The sequence below is a fragment of the Ursus maritimus genome, unplaced genomic scaffold (assembly GCF_017311325.1).
Source record: "Ursus maritimus isolate PB19 unplaced genomic scaffold, ASM1731132v1 scaffold_14, whole genome shotgun sequence".
NCBI lineage: Eukaryota > Metazoa > Chordata > Mammalia > Carnivora > Ursidae > Ursus > Ursus maritimus.
In genome coordinates, this window is record NW_024423786.1 from 28,298,823 (window position 1) to 28,321,566 (window position 22,744).

The 22,744-nt window shown below is 39.3% G+C and overlaps 1 protein-coding gene across 2 annotated transcripts in view; it reads left to right on the forward strand.

The window, feature by feature from the left end:
* Positions 1–22,744, forward strand: part of CADPS (calcium dependent secretion activator) — a 355,693-nt gene that overhangs the window by 217,817 nt on the left and 115,132 nt on the right. For both annotated transcript variants that reach the window (XM_040628597.1, XM_040628596.1), the window contains exons 12-15: positions 3,444–3,631; positions 20,408–20,509; positions 22,002–22,065; positions 22,480–22,603. In XM_040628597.1, coding sequence (XP_040484531.1) covers positions 3,444–3,631; positions 20,408–20,509; positions 22,002–22,065; positions 22,480–22,603 — 478 coding nt within the window. The remainder of the gene's footprint in view (positions 1–3,443; positions 3,632–20,407; positions 20,510–22,001; positions 22,066–22,479; positions 22,604–22,744) is intronic.

Sequence of the window (22,744 nt, forward strand, 5' to 3'; positions counted from 1 at the left end):
TTCAGCTGCTACTTGAGAAATATTCCCAAGAGGGTAATCGAGTTTGGCACCTGCTTGTGGAGAACTTGTAAAAATTGCCTCGGTTTCTTAGACTTTAAGATTCCCCCTCCCTCCCCTCCTCAGATGATAAGACCCTGTGCTTCTGTCTCAGAAATGAATGTGTTCTTTTTGTTTATTTTTCAAAAATTAAAATGATTTGTAAATAAACTTCACTTTTCATAAGCTGAACTGGTTTGGGTTTGTTTGTTTGGATGGCTTCTAGTTTTTTGGTAGTATTCAAAGCATCTTTCACCCTTCGGGGGAATTTTTTATGGTGCTTTAGACATTTGGAAGTCCAGCTGTCCAGTAAGAGCATCAACATTTTTTGAAATCCTGTTCTAAGCCTAGATTTAAATCATTTAAATTCAAGGGACAACTATTATGTCTTTTTAAAAATTCTGTCTTTATTGGATTCCTGAAGATACATTTTGGGCTTTATACTAGCAAATTCAGAAGCCTAAAAAGACCCCGTTTATTTCCTTCTACAAACCGTAAATTGTTATTTCATTTCTTAAAGGTGAATTATATTAATCCCACTTTATAGATGGGGAAGGTGAAGGGAAATAGTGAAATGACTTTACACAGAGGAAAAGTCTCAGCCCTGACTCCAAACACTAAGGTTAATATATGTGTATTTTGCCAATATTATATGATATAATAAGGTTAACATATTATTGACATTAATGTAAATATAATGAAAATCTGTCTCCTTTCTAAATGACATGACTATTTCCTACATCTATTCTTACTACTTTTTATTTTAAATTCTGGTTTTTTTCCTGTAACCAGAAGCCAAACTATTAAAAATAGTAGATAAAATAGTCTTAAAAGTAGAAGCGGGATTATACGGAATAATTTATTAATCTGCGTCTCATAAAAGATTCATTGATGATCTCGGGTTTAGAATCACTTCATCAGAAGAATCTGAACTTTGCCAAATTGGAAAGGAACACTTCACTTTGACTTTTAAAAAAAAAAAAAAAGCTTACCTTGCATTGCAAGGCAATTTTTCTCAAATGTGTTTCTTATGATTATGTGATTATTCATGTAATTATAAATTGCATTCATGAAAGTTGTAAGAATATGCCGCTGAGCTTAATTCCTATTCTCTTGAGGAATTTTTTTAAAGGATTATTTTCAAGACTTTTTTCACATCATTTTTAAAACAATATTCTTTTTCGCTAAGAGATTCAGTCACTAAGGAGAGTTAGCAAATGCCCTCTAAAAAATTAAACCAGAAATGAAATGTTGAAGCTTGCTTCCTATTAATCAAGTATAGGCTTAAAAATATGCTCCAAAATCCAAAATTAATTATAAATACCATAAAATAGTTTCCTTCTGCATTTGTATACCTGTATCTATTAATCATTATCCCAAAATTTCAGAAAATAACAGCAATTAAAAGGACCTTATCTTCTGCCTCTATATATTTCATTTTCTCATTATTACAATCTTTTTTTTTTTTTTCAGTTAGTTTTGGAGACCGACCAGCAGGGATACATAAATTTTTCTGTGTCTTCGACTGAGTTCCTAATTGATATTTCTTCAACTCTTTTCAAAGCAGCTATTTTGGCATCTACAAAAGACTTGGTGTCATCTGAGTCGTAGAAAATATATTTTAATCTTTCACAGCAGTGTTGTTTCTAAGATTTAGCATTTGGGGTAGCAGATGGAGTGGCAAAGAAGTTGCCTATAGGGGCAGCCCACTGCCTCGACTACTCTCCCGCCCTCTGCAGTAACTTATAATTTGAAATAGGAAAGATGCCGTCTTTCGTTGGATGCATTGCTGAGCTGCATGTTGTCAATCGAAGAGTCCCCAGATCACTAATACAAGATCAGAGTACTGCGGAGGCCTCTCTCTTTGCACCTCTGTGGCCTGTACCTGCCCTCCCCTCCCCCACACACCCGCCATCACTTTCTCCTTTTGCCTTTTCTCTCCCAAGACGGAGTGATATTTGCAAGACTCAGAGAGGACCCTCAAAGTAAAACGAAATTTATATTTAAAACAATTTTAAATTCCCAGCTTATAAAGTACCAACCTAAATTGGTTTACAGGTTGACCCCCCCACCCCCGCCGCTACCCAAAAGTTTACTCTATGCCACTTTGCTTTTATGAAAAGACCTATATTAGTACTTGTTTTCAATAACCAAAAGAGATCCAAAGAGGATTTTCACTTGTACGAAATGGTGATTTCTTCTTCACTTTACACCATTTTGGCTTATGAAAGGTTTTATAGGAACTCTCCATTTTCGGATAGCGAGGAAAACCTGTATCTTTTTGCTTCAGAAAGGTACCAAAACCGGAAGAAGTGATTTGATTTCTGGCTTGGCTGATGGGTGACCTTGAGTGGCAAACCCCTCAGCCTTTCTGAGTATCTATTTTTTTAAGTGCATCATGGAGGCAGCGATTTCTCTGCCATCATGCTTCCCAATCTGCTCTGAATCAGAGATCCCATCCAGGTTCTCTTTTATAGCAGAGTTTCATCTGGTCATACAGCAAGCAAATAAATAATAAGAAAACAAATAGTGGCCAGGGGGGAAAAATGAAACAAAATGCTGAGCCAGGGCATCAGAAGCACCTCTGAGTTTAATTGAATCACGTCTGATTCACAACCTGAGAACGTAGTCACTTTGCTCTCTTTGCAAGGTTGTGTCATTATCCTGATTTTAAAATTTTAAAAAGATGTTCTTTCAAAGTGAAAGAATTTATGAAGTCCTGGCATGTATGTAGACCAATGCTAATATTTCTTAGTGCTTCAGAGTAGGAAAAACAGAAGACTTTGAGTAAGCCAGCACTGCTTCTCTTTCGTATTATTTGTGAGTCACTTAGCAGCCCAGATTTCTGTTTCCTTTTCTATGAGATGGAGATAAACCTACCCTGCCCACCTCACAAGATTGCTATGGGGCTCAAGTGAAAGGTCTTCGTGTAAAGCACAATACTAATTTAAGACCTCATGTTATTGCTTCATCTTATCAGTAACCAAGATTTCACCCTGTCCCCCCCTCCAATGTTCTTAGAAGGTGTATAGTTCAGTGTTAGGGCAGCAGGTGAGATTCTGTTTCTGGAATCATGCTGTCTGCTAATCCAGACTCCAGCATGTACTAGTTCTGGGATCCCAGGGAAATTCCAAATTCCCTCAATTCGATTTTCGCACCCATCCAACAGGAATAACAGGACCTATCTCACAGGGCTGGTACAAGGGTTAAAGCAGCCAGCACACACAAGGGGGTTAGCACAGCGGCTGGCACTTAGAAGAAATCAAAAGGTGTTGGGTCTGGCAATCTTTGAACCCCCTTTCTCCAGTCACCCCTAACTGTAGCAGCTCTCAAAACAAAACAAAACACCACCCCCAACAATAAAAACCTGTATTTAAAAGAAAGTCTCTCCTTTATTCCCCAAACAGGGCTGGTTCAGTCCTGGCCAGGTGTTTGTCCTAGACGAGTACTGCGCCCGAAACGGAGTCCGAGGGTGTCACCGACATCTCTGCTACCTCAGAGATTTGCTTGAACGGGCAGAAAATGGCGCCATGATTGACCCCACCCTCCTCCACTACAGCTTTGCCTTCTGCGCATCCCATGTGCATGGGAACAGGTAAGCACTCGTCCAGAGGTATTCCTCCAAAAAAAAAAAAATTTTTTTTTAAAGCACTGGCAATGGTTTATGATTGGTCCTGCTTTTAGAATTATCTCTAACTTTGTGTCTATTCCCATTCCTTCTATAGCACACACACACACACACACACACACACACAAACACACACACACACACAAACACACACACACACACACACACACACGAACACAAAGGTCTTAGTTTCTTCTCCTTTCAAGAAACTTAAAAGAAATGGCAAAAAGAACTTCTAAAATGGTCTCTGAAGGTAGAAAAATCTAGGTTTAAATCATGGCTCCTCCATTTACCAGCAAAGATGCTGGATGGTAATGAAACCCCCCATGCCACAGTTTTGTCATCTGTAAAACAGGGTAGTGTCCTCATGGCATTGAGAGGATGCCCGTGGGCTCAGCACAGTGCCTGGAACATGGTAAGAGCTTCATAAATGTTTACCTTTGTTGTTCTCATCATTCATTCATTATCATTCATTCCATAGATATTTAATGATTACTTACTGAGTGTCAGGCACTCTGCTACACATTCAGCATACACGGTGAGCAAACAAGACACCAAACAAGGACAGGGTTACATAGAGATTGGTGCTCTGACAACAAGGAATAATATTCCATGCTAGCATCTAATAAAGTAAGGCAGCTCAGACGGGGTGTTTGGATGGCAGGGAGGGTGTCCCTGAGGAAGAGAGGCTTGGGCTGAGAACTGAAGCATGTGTAGGAGTTGAGTGCTTCCAGGCAAAAGGAGCAGCATGTACAAATGCCCTGCTGAAGGAGGAAGCCAAGCACACTTCCAGAGCTGAAATAAGCTAGGTGAAGCTGGAAGGCAAAGATAATCATAACACTTACAGTTTAACCATAGAGCTGGGAAGAACTTCAGAGATCACAGTGTAGCCAACCCCCTCATTTTATAGGTTTTATAGACAAGACCAGAACATCAGTTCTCCTAACTCCATACTAAGTACTCTCTTTCTTTAGACGTTGCCCAGCTCCTGGAGGAAAAGATCCATGTTCTGAATAATGCAAAGCAGCAAATAATTTAGGAACATTACCATTTGGCTCTGAAGACATGGAATAAATTTCCACATTGCCACAGCCAGTTTACTATCCCAACGTATGTAGCCTCACGTTACTAGGAAGACAAGCCTGCTTTACCTCGAGCACCTCAACGAATAGCCAGGAAAGACACATCCAGGAAAAACTAGGTGGCTTCAGAAACCCAAAAAAGTTGGTGCTGTGGGGAAATTCACATGTGGAGAATCCCAAATTGACTGAGTTTATTTTAAATCAGACTGTCAGTTATCTTCATCTTCGCAAGCTAGATGACTCTGAAATATCTGTAGGATTTGTCCTGTGCTTTTCTTCTCTCTAACGCCGGTAGGTTTTATGAGATGCAACTTCAACATTTAGAACTAGGTAACAATAGCATTGTAGGTTTGAATATTTAACAGGCAACAAGGTTTTCATCACTTCCCATTGTTATAAGGTTTGCTAGCCTAGCACATGACCTTTTATTTACATAAAAAATATTTATGAAAACTCTGATACCTGGGGAGTATCTGTGCATAACTCTGCTTTTTATAAATATGTACACTTTGATGACTATCTGTTACAGCCTCTTGGACTGAATTCTTTAAAGAGAGAGAGAGAAGTTGCATTATATTCTCTGGGTTGTCACACTGTATTCTACATATGTTACTGAATAAGAAAGTGTTATAAAATAATGAAGTGTTTTTGTAAACTCCCTGGTAAACATCATCATGAATTATGATACACATTGTCTGGATTTCATATTGTAAGACTGCCACTTGATTCACAGTTAGGTTTATACATCTTGTCATGGAAACAGTTTTGGATTTCTTATTTTCTTTTCAGTTCCGATTTTCCTTATGCAAGTTTGCATTTTTTTTTTTTGCTTATTATTTTAGTTTGAATGCATTTGCTCTTGCTGTTTGATGCATCCTTCTTTTTCTTTCTTTTGTTTGTGCATGCATGTGTGCTCTTGATTCTCCTGTGGCTGACCACCCTCTGTGCATGCCCCATGCGACCACCCCCTCTCCAAAGTCAACAAATGCATGTATACCTTAGTGGGCTGCCACCAAATACAGACCCTCAAGGGAGCAAAACTCCCTCCCCATCTGAACCAGAGGCTAAAAAAGATACCAAAAAGGAATCCAAAAAAAGAAAAGATTACAAAACCCAGGCAAATCCAGAGCCCAAAAGGTAAGACATTATGTGTGCATTGGCTTGTGTTTTATAATAATATCTGTGACATTCCCCCCATTTGTGCCATGACTTACACCTTAGCAAACAGTGAGCTTTGTGTATTTCTGAAGCTTCTGTTCCTTTAAGGTTTTTCAAAGGTACACTTCAAAAGAAAATCCTAGCAATGGGCAAAATACCATGCATTAGGACTGAATTTGAGTCAGGTGTTTAGTGACTCTTAAAACATATTCATATTGAAAAAACTGAGCAATACGTAAACAGAATCATGAATCAGATTGCTTTTTTAGTGGCATCCAGTTAAGGGCCTGATACCTTACCAAGTCATTCGTACTAAGCAATCCATGCTTTATAATTTTGAAATTATGTGTAAGGAGCAAATAGAATAGATTGTCATAAGCCGGGTCTATACATTTATAGTAGCCCCATCATTTTTAGCAAACCCTTCTCAGTTCTGCATTGATCTCATGAAGCAAAGCTATCTTTAGATAATGATTTATAATAAGAACACAAAATAAAACCTATCACTAATGGCTCTTAGTAGAATCACTTATATAATGAGGTCACCGTGAAGTCACTTTCAAGTTCTAAAATTATACTTATCCACTTCTGTTTTCTTTGTCCTTTAGGGCTGCTCTCATTGTGAATTGATAAAATGGCAAATCGGTGGCTTTTTCTCCTTTTAAACTTGATTTGCAATTATTTCTAGTGTTATCCTATGTCCTTCATCTTCTCTACCCTCACCACAAATTAACATTGACATTTAAAAAAATTTTTTTTAATTTTGTTGTGGTTTTGAAACTGACATTCTGACCCTGACATTGCCAAGCGACACAAAGTTCACAAGCAGGTATGTTTTATGCTTTAGTATGAATTTGTTCACTGGATTATTTCTAAGTCCTGAAATATATACAGTTAACTTGTAGGCAGACTGAATGAAAATACCAACTTTCTCTTCCTAGAGTGTGGCAGGCTGTCAATCAACATGTCCAGATCTGTTAGTGAAGGTCAAAGAAAGCCCTGATTCCATGTGAACCCCTATTTTTCAAACTTTCAGTATGTAAGGATGGAGGTGAAGTGAAGTTTCTGTTTGCGTTTCCCTACGAGAGTCAGACTGCAAGGTAACGGTAGCTTGCTGCCAATAAAGCACATAGAGAATGTTACAGGTACCTCAAAGAAGCCTCTCTGGATGCTGTCCAAGGTGCTGCTTTTGCAGTGATCAGCGTTGAAACAGAAAGTAAACCGGCACACTTGATCGAGCCTGCCCTATGCCAGGAAAAACTATTAGAAAGGATCTTGAATAGTACTTTGAGAAGCTTATGTGTGTTCCAGGGTCTATGCGTGTATTGCATTGTTTAAAGCAGAAGAAATCATAATATTAAGTATCAGTTGTGTAGCACTCCGCAGTTTATACTTTAATACATTCCATCTGATTTGCTGTAACATTTTCAGGTCAGCTATTTTTTACATCCATTTTGCAGAGGATGAAACTGAATGTCTGCAGATATAAGTGGCAAACTCAGATATTCTGAGTCCAAAGCTCTTCTTCTTTTCACTACATCAGCATTGTGTATAGATTCTAGAGATCTGAGTATTAGAGTCTGTTTTGCCTGAATCTAAAATTATTGTATCTCATTTCTGTGCCTCTGTTTTCTCATCTGCAGAATGAACACATAGAATCATAGTATCTGTGATATTCCACCAACCTCTAAAATTATCTTCTATGGATTATAATAACAAATTAAATAAGCCATTGTCATATTCCATAAATAACGTATAATTCAAGTAAGGATAATTGCTGCCACTTAATAAGTGCTTGCTATATGCCAGGCACTGCGTGAAGTGCTGTTTAGATTCATCATCTCATTTTATCCTTATTACATCCCCGTGAAGTATTATTATTATTATTAGCTTCATCTAACATCTGAGGAATTTGAGGCTCAGATAAGTTCAGTCACTTACTCTGTAGCAAACAAGTACTCAATCCTAATTCAAACACAGATAGTCTGACTTTGGAGCTTGTGTTTGTGGATGGTGTAAGATGCCAAATTCAGCCATTTGATATGAGTTTCAACATTTCCAGGGTAGATACTATAGCAGTCATCTGAATTAATTAAAGGGTTTTCCATTTTTGTCTTAAAGCTGTCCAAAATCAGCATGGCTCCCCTGGTAATTTTGGCCTTGTGAAGAGAACCAGAGTGTATCTAGAGTTTCAGACCGCAGAGTCTCCCTTGAACATTAACAACCTTTTGGTATAGGGAAACCATTTTCCTAACCTCTTTCTCCAGGATAAACACTATTTGCATGTGGAGATATTATCTATTTTTTGGCCCAGATTAAGAAGGCAGTCATGAGTCATGGAAACAAATTGCCCTTTAATTGAATTTAACTGAACAATAGAACCCATTCCTATCATCACCTCACAACCAGCTTCAGATTAGGCATAATGTAGCTTTTTATATAATTATCAACTTCTTACCTATTAATAACTAGCAGACCCAAAGGTGGAGGCAGAGACCTGCCCTGTTATAGCTGGAAATCATAAATGACCACTCAGCTGCTGATGACTGAGTTTTTCCCACCTTCTCTGGAAGCCTGCACCACATCTCCATATGCCTATGTGAAGCCACAGCATCTAATCAAAAGTAGACACATCTGGTCAATCAGGAAGATGATAGCTACTTATAATTCCAGGCACTGGAAGTTATGGGACCATCCACGTGTTCGGCATTTTTAGAACAGTGGTTCTTGACTGGGGAGAAGGTGGGGGTGATCTTTCCCCCTGGAGACATTTGACAATGTCTGGAGACATTTTTGATTGTCACCTTGGGGAGGGGAGGACAACAGTGGTACTAATGTCAGCTAATGGGTAGAGGCCAAGTCTGTTTCTAAATACCCTACAATGCACAGGAGAGCCCTCTGCAAACAAAGTCCCAAAAGCAAACTCCCAGGTGATGGGCTGAATTTCTCCTTTTTACTTGGATTTTTTGTTTCTTTTTTGTGTCTAAAGGCGTAAGAGTTGCCACCACTGATTTTCACCTTGTGCAGTAGTTCTCACACTGTAGTGTACATGTAAATCACATAGGGAGCTTGTTAAAATGGAGAGTACTAGATCCTATCCTCAGATAATTTGACTCAGCAAGCCTTAGATAGAACCAGGCATCTGTGCATTTAATCATTTCCTCCCCAGGTAATTATAAGGCATTTGGTCTTCAGATCTCACTTAGTTAAGGCCTTGGTTGTCAAACTTGGCTACACATTGGAATCACTTGGAGAGCCTAAGAAATGGTGATGCCCTAGCCCCACCTGCAGAGGTTCTGATTTAATTAATCGGGGATATGGCCTAAGCATCACATTCTAAAAATCTCCCCTAGTGATTCTAATATGTGGCAATGTTTAAGAACCACTGGTTGAGGGGGCGCCTGGATGGTTCAGTTAGTTGGTTGGCCAGCTCTTGATTTTGGCCCAGGTCATGATCCTGGAATGGAGCTCTGCATTGGGCTCTGCACCTAGCTGGGAGCCTGCTTGAAGATTCTCTCTCTCTTCCTCTCTCTCTGCCCTTCCCCCCACTCACGCTCTTTCTCTGTCTCTCTCTCTCTCAAATAAATAAAAAAATCTTTTAAAAAGAAAAAAAGAACCACTGATTGAGGGAACATTAGTTTGGGCCAGCTCTTTAAAACTGAATGCATTTTCTCAAAGAGAGAGAGAAAGAAAAAGAAAATGTGAGTATGTTCAGCTGGTTGCACTTGGCGATCATAAAACCCACAGATGTAAATCGCTATATCTTCTAATTTTTGAATCAGCTCCTAAGGTTGCAGTACTTAATTTTCACCATAATATTTGTAGTATTCTTTCTAGATGACATTTAGATTAGCGTCACTTTGGTCACTGTCCCGCAGTGACAAGGCAATCAAACAGCTCCCATGATTGCAAGTTGCGTCAATGTTCCTTGGATCCCTTTATTATTGGGATTGGAAATTTTTCTCATTTACATTATTATTTAACATTTCTTGAATGCCAGTGCTGCTCTTCACATATGGCCTGTGTAGAAAGTACATTGTATCAGCAATTAACAAATCCATAATGCCAACCGCCCCAATCCAAAGTAAGCTGCATAGATTAATGAGTCTGCAAGCAGATGTAAGAGAGCATGAGTTCTAGAAATCTTTGAAAATGTGTCCCAGGATTCCTTCGGGAGCTGTATCTGGAGCCAAGGTGCTGCTTCTGTGCAGAGACTCTCTGATCCCTGGAGTTAGATTTGAGTTACTGAACAATCCAATTAAACTCATTTTTCTCCTCTGTTACTCCACCAGTCCCCCTATGTCAGTGAGTAATTCCATCTACCTGGTTTCCCAAGCCAGAACCATGGGAGCTGTCCTAGACTCGTCCTTCTCCCTCAGCACATCACAGGGATTCAGTTACTGTGCCCCGTCAATGCCCTTAAGTATCTCTCAAGCCCATCTACTACTCCTTCTCTTTAGTGCCACTACCAGAGTTCAGGTATCTATCTTCTCTCCCCTGGACCACAGCAAATGCTTTGTTGACCATGTCCTTGCCTCCAGCGTTGATTCCTCATTCCCAATCCGTGTTGCATAATATTTTCTTTCATTTCTTTTTTGTGAATGCTTTCCTGGAAGTAAATCAGTCATTTTTGTACATGTCAGTATTTCTCTTTCACTCCAATCTCACCTTGTTCTCCCCCTCTCTTCTTTCTCTTCCCTCCTTCCTCTCATCCCTGTCACACACGTACCCTCCTTAAGATATTATGTCTAGTGCTTTTTAACTCTCCCTCTCCAAAAGATGGAGAAAGAGAGAAATGTGCAGCAGGGACTGTTCGGTTTTACTGAGCTCTGAATACAGCACTTGATTAGCGGGCAGGCATGAATGGGGGATGACAGTGGCCTCCACATTCTTGGTATAATGTTACACACTCACATAGGACATTAGCGTACTTGGGGCATGTGACTGGTTGGCCTTCCAGCTTTGAGCAGGTGTTGGCCTTGCATATATAACTGAGTCATGCTCTTTAAATTCTAAAGAAGCAACTTCATCTAATAGGAAGTACTTGTAAGAGGGGCGGAGGGTGTAATCAAGCACATTTCAAGCAAAAGTCTGCATCCTAAAGAGGAATTCTCTTTAGATTTATAGTCAAACTTCTAATCCACGTGACTCCATTCCTAAAGGAAATTTGCCCCACGAAAACAGCAGATTTTCCAACTCAGACATAAAATCTTGTAAAATATGCTGAATTATCTATTCCATTGGAGCAATCTTTCTGGCCCATAGCAAATCATCAAATAATATACATTTCCTTTCTAAAATTTCAACATGTGTCCTCATCCTATGGTCATTGAATTCACTGGGGTAAAAACGTATTTTCAGATGTCACACACTTTCCAGGGTGGGTGTGATACCAAAAAGCCACACATATTATTGGTCTAACCACTCAGAAGTCTATACATAAGGAGTTAAGGGTAGAATCTAAAGCCTAATTGTCTATGTTTGTCTAGAAAAGACAACAACAACAACAACAAAAACCCATCTCTTCTCTTATTCCTCAAAGAGAAATATCTGTATAGTACCAATTTTGGAAATTGATCCTTCTCTGGGAAAAGAAATACGTGCTTTCCTACAATGCGTACATTTTATACGATTTTTGTACTCACCTCTTGGGTTCTCCATTCAGCACCTGGACTGAGTCTAAACCACTTTGACTAGTGTCCCTTTATTAATAGCATCCATATTCTTTGAGATTTGTTTGGTAGGGAGAAACTTCAAACACTCCCATCTTTAGAGAGAGCAAAGATAACTTCTGATATTGTTGCGTTTTAGCTACATGGTTAGAAAAACAGAAAAAAGTCAAAGAAGACCTCACTGATATATTTTTGCCCTCTCCAAGCCTCTTTTTCAAATTAATAGTAGCCAACCTCAAGAAGCTTCAATGCCCATTCGTAAGGTTGTAGCAACTGCCTGTTGTTGCTTCCTGTCTTAGTCTTTGTGAAACAAACACTTTGATATATTTGTTTTAGCAGCGTGTCTGAGCCCCAGGGCATCAGGGCGTAATTAGAAAAAGGGTTTGGGCTGGAGGGAAAGGAGAGGAAAGGGAAAGGCTGGGCTTTCATAATGAAGCAGTGACTATTGGATGTGAGAGTCCTAATTACAGTGCATAATTAAGCTAGAGATTATACAAGCCATCCAGATGAGCAAGCAGGGATGTCTCCTTTTGAGATGATAATGCTTTGGTGTTATCTTGAATTTGTAGTTATTAGCCACTTGAAAGAGACAAAGGAAAATATTCCACTCTAGGATTAAATTCAGAGGTATCACTCTAAAAGTTATAAGGATAAAGAGTTGCTAGGAGAAGTCCGTTTAAAAGAGAGAGAGGCTAAGAGAGTGTGTTTGGCCTAAATGTTCTATTTAGGGAGCATTGCAAGGAACATCTACTGAGATATTCTGTCCCACTCTGGCCCTTTAAGCTCTCGTGTTTCTGGGCTGGAACAATTTAGTAGCAAGTAGGATTCAGTTATCATGCTTGTTTAAGGACATTTTCAGGGATCCATAATGCGGTCTGCAGGCATGCATCCATTTGGAGAGGGAGAATATATCATGTTTACGGTGCCTGCACCAGCATATGTGGACATTTGCATTTGGAGAGAAAGTATATTCCCACTTCAGCTGGAGTTTTACCCCTTGTTGGTAGTGATTGGAGCTTAAAGCTGGCTGTATGCAGAGAAGTGGACCAGACACTCTTCCTCTTTTGAATCCATGCATTTTCTTTCCCACCTGGGTTCTACACTTGATCACCAAATAGATGCAATATCAGAACACATCTGTCACTGTAAGTTTTGAATTAATTTAGTAACCTGACCTTGAAAAGATACCTAGCCTTCCAAACAAGGGTTCTGTGTCCCAGCTTTCAGCATAATGTGGAGAACTGTGCTAGCTGGGTAACAAAAGGCCAGGAATCTGTGTGCTCACCTGGGTGTGTAGGGACAGTTCAACGACCCAACGAGATTAAATTCGCTTTCACAAAGCACATTGCCACTTGATTTCTTTGACTAGATTATTCACACTTAATTTCAAATATCAAAATAAAATCTTTCACATTAAAAGCCTAGGACTTAATCATATTCGATTACTCCAATAATAAACATTAATTCATAAGCTCCAGCCCGGAAGCATTTGGGGAATGGGAGAATACTCTGTGTAACTAGTAACTTAAAGGATGGGCAGCTGGGTTATGGTAGTTTCAGTCTGACAAAAGAAAAAAAAAGGAAAGACACAACTCTAGATAAATTATTATTTGTGACATGGCTCAAGATGGGAGAGTGTGAGGAGAGTGAAGGTGACAGAACTGCAGCTGACCATGATGACAAGGACTTGAAGAGCAGCCGACATGACATCTTTCCTATCGTGCTGCCGAAAATGTCAACTTTGTGAAGGACAGTGAGAAAATGGGTTGCCGAAAACTTGAAAGGTGGATTTGAGAGATGCCTGCTTTGTCAGATGTGATATAGTCTGTTGTGGCTGAGAGACCCACTTCTGGTGGCAGTGGTGGCCTGCAGGTGGGGGAGCGCCCAGTCTCTGACAGGGCTCCAAAAATGACGGCACCTGACCTGCAGATCGTCTCAGGCTTGCAGGATCATGATATGCAAGAAGTGAGTGGTTAGCCAGTGTGCAGTTAGGTGGAACCAGAGACCTGGGACCACATTTCCTTGTCGTGTGTGTGTGTGTATGTGTGTGTGTGAGATCCTAAAGCTAGGTTCAAAAGTCATCAAACGCTTCTACTATTAAAGCACATATCCCCTCCTTCTACTAAGAAGTAGGAGACATGTGCTTTATGAACTCACATCAGTTCAGTATAAGTAACGAACAGTAAATCTGAATCATCTGTCATCTAAGTTTTTTGGGGAATGATGATGGGAGCCTCAGAGAAAGGGAGGGGAAAACTGGAATCAAGGCAGCTACAGAAAAGTAGGAAACAGGACAGAAGCAACCCTTAACGACATGTTATAATAACCTGGGGAGCTTTAAAAGCAACAAATCTCTAGGCCCACTGCATAGGAATTGAATCAATAGCTTGAGGATGAGACCTCCCAAAGCTTTCATATGTACAGATTTGAGTACAGCCAAAAATTAAGAACTACCGACCTGTGAGGACAGTCTGTTTGGTCAGGGCACAGCTGCTAGGGTGCGCAAATCACAGCTGTTTCTTCTATCTATGCATTATTTACTCAATGTAAAGGTTCCAGAAAAGCGTGTCCAGTTGGCTGAGCTTAGGTCATAGTCCAGCTTAGATGCACAGTGGCCACGAAAGGCAGGAATTGGCTTGTGGGAAGGCCCTTAGTATAAACAGCAGGAAAACAGGATCCCAATTTACCCTTCCCCTGAAGAGTACCCGCAGTGAGGCCAAGGTCATTCTTCCAAAGGACATTCAGGTGTTGTTAAAAGGTGACAGTGGATGCTAAGAAGCAAAAAAAAACAAGAGGGCAGAAAATGCACCATTCAGGACACAGGAGGATGAGGGATTCGGGGCTTCTAAACACGTGTTCTAAGGAAAGATGCATCTCAGCCTGCGATTTACTAGCTAGGAATTTAAAATCCAACTTTATCCCTCTTCTCTCATTCTTTGTGACTCCTTAAGTGTTAAAAGTATGGAGAAAGGAACAAGATGCTGAGCCAGTTTTATGACAATTATAGAATCACCTCCAAATGTTTCCAGAAAGAAAAACAAAACAAAACAAAAAACACAAAAGCACGGCTTCTGAGAGACACCAATACAGTTTCTCTACTTATTTTACAACCAGCATTGCTTGGGATGACACCTTGAAACCGTGCAAACACCACTTCTGGAAGGAATTGTGACTTTGTAAGTGGACTGTTATGCTTGGAGATCTCTGCTTCCAAACTCACTCCAGTCCAAGGGAAATTGGTAACCTTGAATCAGACATACCCTTTTAGCCACTAATAAAAGAGCCACCCACCAAATATTTTCTTGCTCGAAAGCAGAGGTTCTCAAGGTGTGGTCCCTGAACCGGCAGCATTAGAGAACTTGCAGATTCTCAGGGTACCTGGGTGGCTCAGTTGGTTGGACGGCCAACTCTTGATTTCGGCTTGAGTTGTGATCCCATGGTTGGCTCTGCAGTAGCTAGGGAGTCTGCTTAAGATTCTCTCTCTCCTCTCCCTCTGCCCCGTCTCCCAGGCTCTTGTGCTTGCTCGCTCTCTCTCTCTCAAATAAATAAATATTAAAAAAAAAAAAAGAAAGAAAAAGGAAAAAGAAAAGCAAATTCTCAGCCCCATGCTCCAGGTAATTCTGAGGCATGCTCATGTTTGAGGGTTACCTCTCTAGGAAAAGTATTTCATTGCTTCTGTGAGAACAGGTTCCCCAAAATATTGAGCCAGGATTTTTAATTAGCAGCTCTATAGAAATCTAAGCCCGTATAATTAACATTGACAAATTATAGGGGTCAACAGAAGAGAAATTGATATTTGATAGAATTTTCAAAAATAATTGTGTGAAACTAAACCCCAAAAAAGGATATTTTTAGTTTTCAACTGATATAGTTCCAACCTGTGATCTTTGACAAATTCTATTATTCCTGCATGTCTCTTCTTCAATTTGTAAAATAACATTCTCTATCCCCTGTATCATTTCAGCGCAATTCTGGCAGCTGCAAACAAATTTGCAGTCAGTGTCAAGATCGTGACTTTTTTAATCACCTATTTTTCTTGGTGAATTCTGTATTACTTACCTTCCAGACATAAAGTTAGTTTGTTTCATTTATTTTAAGAGAAAACCATTCACACTGATATAGGCAATTAAGAAGCAAAAAAATTTTTTTAAAGATTTTATTTATTTATTTGACAGAGACAGCCAGCGAGAGAGGGAACACAAGCAGGGGGAGTGGAAGAGGAAGAGGCAGGCTCCCAGCGGAGGATCCTGATGTGGGCCTCGATCCCAGGACTCCGGGATCATGCCCTGAGCCGAAGGCAGGCATTTAACGACTGAGCCACCCAGGCATCCCAAGAAGCAAATTTAAGCAAAGACTACAACAATAATTTTTAGTCATTTACCTTTTTTGAATAGTGAGATTAATAGTGCTCAGAAAGGAGTCGAAGGAGAGATTGTCGGGGAAGTGGAAGTGGCTGCTACCTTAAATAACCACAGATGTGAATCATCAGAACAAAAGGGAAAGAAACATAATCAAATTTCATGTTTGTAATAATACCCTTTGAGGTGAGGATTAACAGGCCAGGCACACATTAAATGCTTAGTTTTTATCATCTCAAACACAAATCTAAAAGTTACTTTCTAATTGCCTAATAATTGCCTTAGCAGGCTTGTTGAGTGAAGAATGGATGGTTTTCCTCAGGGATGTTTATCTCTTAATTATAGTCACACACATCTCTGGGCTGCCCATGTGAAATGGTTTCCATGCTTTTTTTTTTTTTTTTAAGATTTTATTTATTTTTTTTGACAGAGAGAGAGACAGCCAGCGAGAGAGGGAACACAAGCAGGGAGAGTGGGAGAGGAAGAAGCAGGCTCCCAGCGGAAGAGCCTGACGTGGGGCTTGATCCCAGAACTCCAGGATCATGCCCTGAGCCGAAGGCAGACGCTTAATGATTGAGCCGCCCAGGTTTCCATGCTTTTTCCTGTCATGGAAACCCCTCTCTGATTTGTAAATTATATTTTAAAAGATTATATTTATGTATTTACTTATTTATTTTTTGAGAGAGAGAGCAGGTGCCCATGCTAGCAGGGGGAGAGACAACAGGAGAGGGAGAGAGAGAGAATCTCAAGCAGACTCCTCACTGAGCATGAAGCCCAATGACCAGGGCTCAATCCCAGGACCCTGAGACCATGACCTGAGCCAAAATCAAAGAGCCAGTCACTCAATCAACTGCACCACCCAGGTGCCCCTGATTTGTAAATTATATTTAATAGCATTTTTCTCTGGGCTAATTCCCTGCTAAGAAACAAAACGCTTATAATGGCTTCCATTTTCCCAAATCAAGTGTGTACATGCACACATCAGTTGTATAAATGTGTTCAGTGCATTAGTGAGCTATATTCTGTGTAAACAAAATCTAAATCTAAAAACCACACCTAAAGAGAGTTGTAGATTATAATAGAAACATGAGAAGTTACCATAAAAAACTGTCACGTGTATCTTGTGGAGGCCAGTGAATTCATCCTGAGATTTAAATACAGATTCATGGACATTTCATGGTAAAAAGAAAAAAAAATGTTGTTAAATAAACTTTGTATATTAACATTTAAGATTTTTCCAGAAAATATGAAAATAAGGGCATATTCATGGATTCCAACAGCCTACCTGATGTTTTCTGTTTGGCCTTCTTTCTTCCTTTAAGTTCAGGGGATTGTGAAGGAATGGATGTTATAGAATTTTACTGTTCAGGGTGTATTTTATAATGTGGGGGAGGGGAGGTTTTCTTGTTTGTTTGTTTGTTTCCCCCAAGTAGGGCGTTTTTAGTATTTAAAAAGAAGGGAAGCTGACCAATTAACCCCTAACAGGAGGTGCATTGCTGTCATTTGCCAAGTCTTTTGTGCAGTCAGACTGGTCTAGTATACAGGATTTTCCCAACTTATGCTGGATCCTTGAGAAGCCCTATAAATAGGACCATTTGTTTGGTCTCAAGATGACTTGCATTTGCAAACTGAAGAATGTTCCAATAGAAGTTTCATGGTGACACACCAATCTGCAAACTGGCTCAGCCAGTAGTCAAAACAAGTCACTACGGGATCTGGGAAGCTGAAGTCTTTGAATGGGTCAGATTATCCTACGTCTAATTTGGCACAGATAAATTTGGGCTATAAATATGCAGCTTCCCTTTGTATTTTCAACTTGAATGGTCCAAAGCAAATAGGAAAAATGTGTGTGAACCTAATGGTGATTTAGAAATATGAGAATACGGTGATTAAACTGAAATTCACTAATTTTTGCTAGGGTCCTTCTTTTTATTAAAATGAGCAATGGTTACTAGCATTGAAAGCATCATATGTAGTTTGTTCTCTTCCTTTCTAGCTCTGTTGAGGTATTAACATATACCACGTATCAGTTTAAGGTATAGCATGTGATGATTCAATACACATATATATTGTGAAATGATTAGTATGACAAGGTTAATTAACACCTACATCCCGTCACATAATTACCATTTTTTTTGTGTGGGTGATAACATTTAAGATTCTCTCTTAACAGCTTTCAAGTATATAAATACAGTACCGTTCATTGTAGTCACCATGCTGTACATTACTCATCTTATAGCTGGGAGTTTATACCCTTCAGTCAACAGCTTCCTGTTTCCCCCACCCCTCAGGCCCTGGCAACTACCATTCCAGTCTCTATTCTTATGAGTGTGACTTTTTCAGATTCAACATGTAAGTGAGAACACAGAGGATTTGTCTTTCTCTGTCTGACTTATTTCCCATAGCATAATGCACTCAGGTTCCATCCATGTTGTCACAAGCAGGGTTTCCTTCCTTTTATGCCATCTATCTATCTATCTATCTATCTATCTATCTATCTATCTATCTCTCTATCTATCTATCTTTATTTATTTATTTATTTATTTATGCATTCACTTAGATACTTAGGTTTTTTCCATCTCTTGGCTGTTGTAAATAATGGCTGTTGTAAATAATGCTGCAATGAACACAGGGGTGCAGATATATCTTCAAAACCGTGCTTTCCTTTCCTTCAGATGTATACGCAGATGTGGAATTACTAGATCATGTGACAGTTCTATTTTTAACTGTTCGAGGACCCTCCATACTGCTTTCCACAGTGGCTGCATCAGTTTGCATTCTCACCAACAGTGCACAAGGGTTCCCTTTTCTCCACATCGTCACCAACATTTGTTGTCTTTTTGATACTAGGCATTCTGACTGATGTGAGGTGATATCTCATTGTGGTTTTGATTTGCATTGCCCTGATGCTTACTGTTGTTTTTATGTATCTTTTGGCCATCCGTGGGTCTTCTTCAGAAAAATGTCTGTTCAAGTCCCCCGCCCATTTTTAATTGAATTATTTGGGGTTTTGCTATGGAGTTTTATAACTTCTGTATTTCTATTATCTATTATCAGAGAAACGGTTTGCAAATATATTCTCCCATTTCATAGGTTGCCTTTTCATTTTGATGTGCAGAAGCTTTGTAGTTTGATGTAGTCCCACTTGTCTGTTTTTCTTTTGTTGCTTGTACTTTTAGTGTTATATTAAAAAATCGTTGCCAAGGCCAATGTCAAAGAGCTCTTTTTCCCTATGTTTTCTTCTAGGATTTTTACAGTTTCCGGTCTTATAGTTGAACCTTTAATCCATTTTGAGCTCATTTTTGGGAGCCATGTAAGATAGGAGTCCAGTTTTATTCTTTTGCATATGAATATCCCGTTTTCCCCAACACCATTTATTGAAGAGACTATTTTTCCTCATTTGTGTATCTTTGGTTCCCCTGTCAAAAATATTTGTTGACCATATATGCAAGGGTTTATTTCTGGGCTCTCAGTTCTGTTCTCTTGGTCTGTGTGTCTGTTTTCATGCCAGTACCATAGAGTTTTGATTACTGTAGCTCTGTAATAAAGTTTGAAATCAGGAATGGTGATGTCTCCCACTTTGTTCTTTATCAGGATTGCTTTGGCTATTTAGGTCTTTTGTGATTCCATATAAATTTTAGGATTGTTTTTTCTATTTCTGTAAAAATTGCCATTGGAATTTTGATAGGGATTGCATTGAATCTATAAATGGCTTGTAGTAGTATGGACATTTTAACAGTATTCTTCCAATCCATGAATACAGGATATCTTTCCACTGATTTGTGTTTTCTTTAATTTCTTTCATCAATGTCTTTTACTTTTCATGATGTTTTGTAATTTGTTTCTTCAGTTAATACATGAGTGCTTAAATTAATCTGAACATCTATAATTGTAAGCTGGAAATTGAGTCACTTAAGAACATTGAACACTGAGAAAGATATTTACAAGGCACCTGGTTTTCATAGAAGTTTGTGTGCATCATTCAGAGATCCCAAGCCTAAGTGCCTACAAGAGAGATAGGTACTACAAATTAGAGATGTGGACAGGTGAGTGCCTGCCCCAGCTAAGGAAGAAGTTGTTACTTGGCACTTACCAATTAATGCCAGTGTTCCGAATTTTCAAAAGAATTGCGTTATAAAATTTTCCTGACTTGAAAGTGCAGGCAAAGAGTTCAAAATCTTAAGAAGCTGTGAGCCAAACAAAAGGTCTAGAAACTGGGCCTTACAGCCACCAGTTGGTACATTTTACCATTTCACAATAAGTGAGCGACAGTTCTACAAATGTCTCCAGACGATAACTCCCAATATCCCCCATGCCCCTTAGTAGCCAGCACTGAAAAGCAGGACTTCTCCTAAGGTCACATCGATCATTGTAGTTGTTCTTCTAAAATGGACAGTTTCCTCCTGCTAGAGATTTGATTTCATGGTGTCAGCGTATGAGGTTCCCGTCACTTCATGACATGTCTTCTTTCAGGCCTGATGGAATCGGAACTGTGACTGTTGAAGAGAAGGAACGTTTCGAAGAAATCAAAGAGAGACTCCGAGTTCTGCTGGAAAATCAGATTACACATTTTAGGTGAGTATCTGGGGTTGAGGGGTTTATTAGGAGGGTGAGACTGGAGAGGGGCAAATAAAGGGCTTGATTTTCTAAAACTATTAATCTATCAGGAGACACATTGGAGATTTAGAAATGACTAAATGGAAGCGAAAACCAGTAAGACAGGGTTCCACGATAGCCAGAAAACTTTGCAATCTTAAGTGCATTTTATTCCCACTGAAGGGACAGAGCCCTTCTTGTGCAAGCTGACCCTGGTTATCAATCTGTTCTTTTTAAAAAATCTATTACGAAGTTGAAGGTGAAGTTTCTTCAAGGTTCCTAGATCAGTGAAAAATCCTGGGAATCAGATCACATGAACAGGGAAGGAAGGCAGTGGACAAGAGTCTCCACTTTCTCCCTTACCTTAGAAATAGGACGAGCTGTCTATGCAGGGAAAAAGAGAAACTTAGATCAGACTTGGCAGGTTGACTCTTCCCCACTCACAGAAGACAGTGAACAGGTCCAAGGCCTTGCACCATGTAGCCCACTTCTCCCTGGTAGCAAATCAGACATTTGTAATGCTGGTTCTGGACTAGAGATCCTGAAATAGTAACTCCAAAATAGTAGAAACATTTGTAATAACGTAATAAATAGTTCCTTTTTATTAAACACTTCCTGTGGGTCAAGATATAAGATTAGAGGCTAGTTAAGCATTAACTCAGTTTTTTATTCCCAGAACAATTTGGTAAGGTCATTATTATAATCCCCAGTAAATATAAATTAAACCGAGGCTGAGAGAGTTAAGGACTTGCACCAGATCACCCACTGGACACCTGCATAGGTCTTAGTCTGCATTTAAGTAGCCTCTGCTGGTCCCTTTGTACCACGAAGAACAGTGTCTGGAAGGGTCTGCGACAGCCTGAAATAGTCAATGGAACTCTTAGGAGTCCATGACATAGTTCCATCTGCGCCACCAAAATCCTTCTGGACAAATTTTTATTGATTACACACTATATGCAAGAAGTATTGCCAATAACAAAAGATCCAATAACAATTAAAAACCACAGTCAAGGAAGGACACTTAGCAAAAGCATGAATTTGCTCAAAATACACTCCTTCATTTCCTGTAGTAATTCTTTGGAGACTTGAGTAAGTGTGTTTGGATTTCAGCCTGTTTCAACTAATATTTTTTTAATGCTGGTATCTATAATCATATAGAAGGTCACACGTGAGCTAACAAATGGTTTTCCTTCACAATAGAAATCTAAACAGAGCCTTATGTCATCACTCTAAATATTCTTTTCTGCTGCAGACATTTGCAGAGTCTCTCTTTAGTCATTATTCACACATACACATATATACATTATATACACACATATATGGTGTGAATTCAGATTAACATAACACAACGTGACAAAATAAAAAGCATTTTCTGTTCCTCAGAAAGAGTTGCTATAGGAATCAAATTGCAGCATATTTCATGCTAAAATGTAATACATTTGGGCAACCTGAAGAATTTTCTCTTTTTTAGGTATTGCTTTCCATTTGGTCGACCTGAAGGTGCTTTAAAAGCTACTCTATCACTCTTGGAAAGGGTAAGAATGAAAGTGGAAGACGGATTACATAGATACAGACATGAATATAATTGTAATGAAATACTGTAGTTGAATGACCTAGTTTGTCATTTTTCAAGGCTTTGTTTACCATTCATCAAATACCAGAATAAATGTGAGGAACCTGCCAAAATTCTAGATATTTTATCTGCAGACTCCCAAATAGTTAGCATATATTGAAGATATGTTCCTGGCCCTTCCCCGATTCATAGATGGGCTTTGCCATCCTAACTGTGCATTACGGTTCTGTGTTTTCTCTTTAACAATGGCTCTCAATCAATATTAAGTCACAAGGAGGTATTCACAACTCATTTTAAACTCGAGCTCTTTAAGAAATATAAATGAGTAACACATTTGGTTGAACCATCTTAATAATCTTTTTTTTTCTACCAACAGGTTTTGATGAAAGATATCGTGACGCCGGTACCACAAGAGGAGGTAAAAACAGTCATCCGGAAATGTCTAGAGCAGGCTGCTTTAGTCAACTATTCCCGGCTATCAGAATATGCTAAAATCGAAGGTAAGGCTCCCTTCTGCCCCCAATTTTTTATTTAAATCTTGGTATGCCTCCCTGGGGAAGAAGAGTCTGTCTTTTCTAACGGGCACCAGGAAACAGTGGTCCATCTGAGTATGTTAAATTGAAACTTGAAAGCACTGGAAA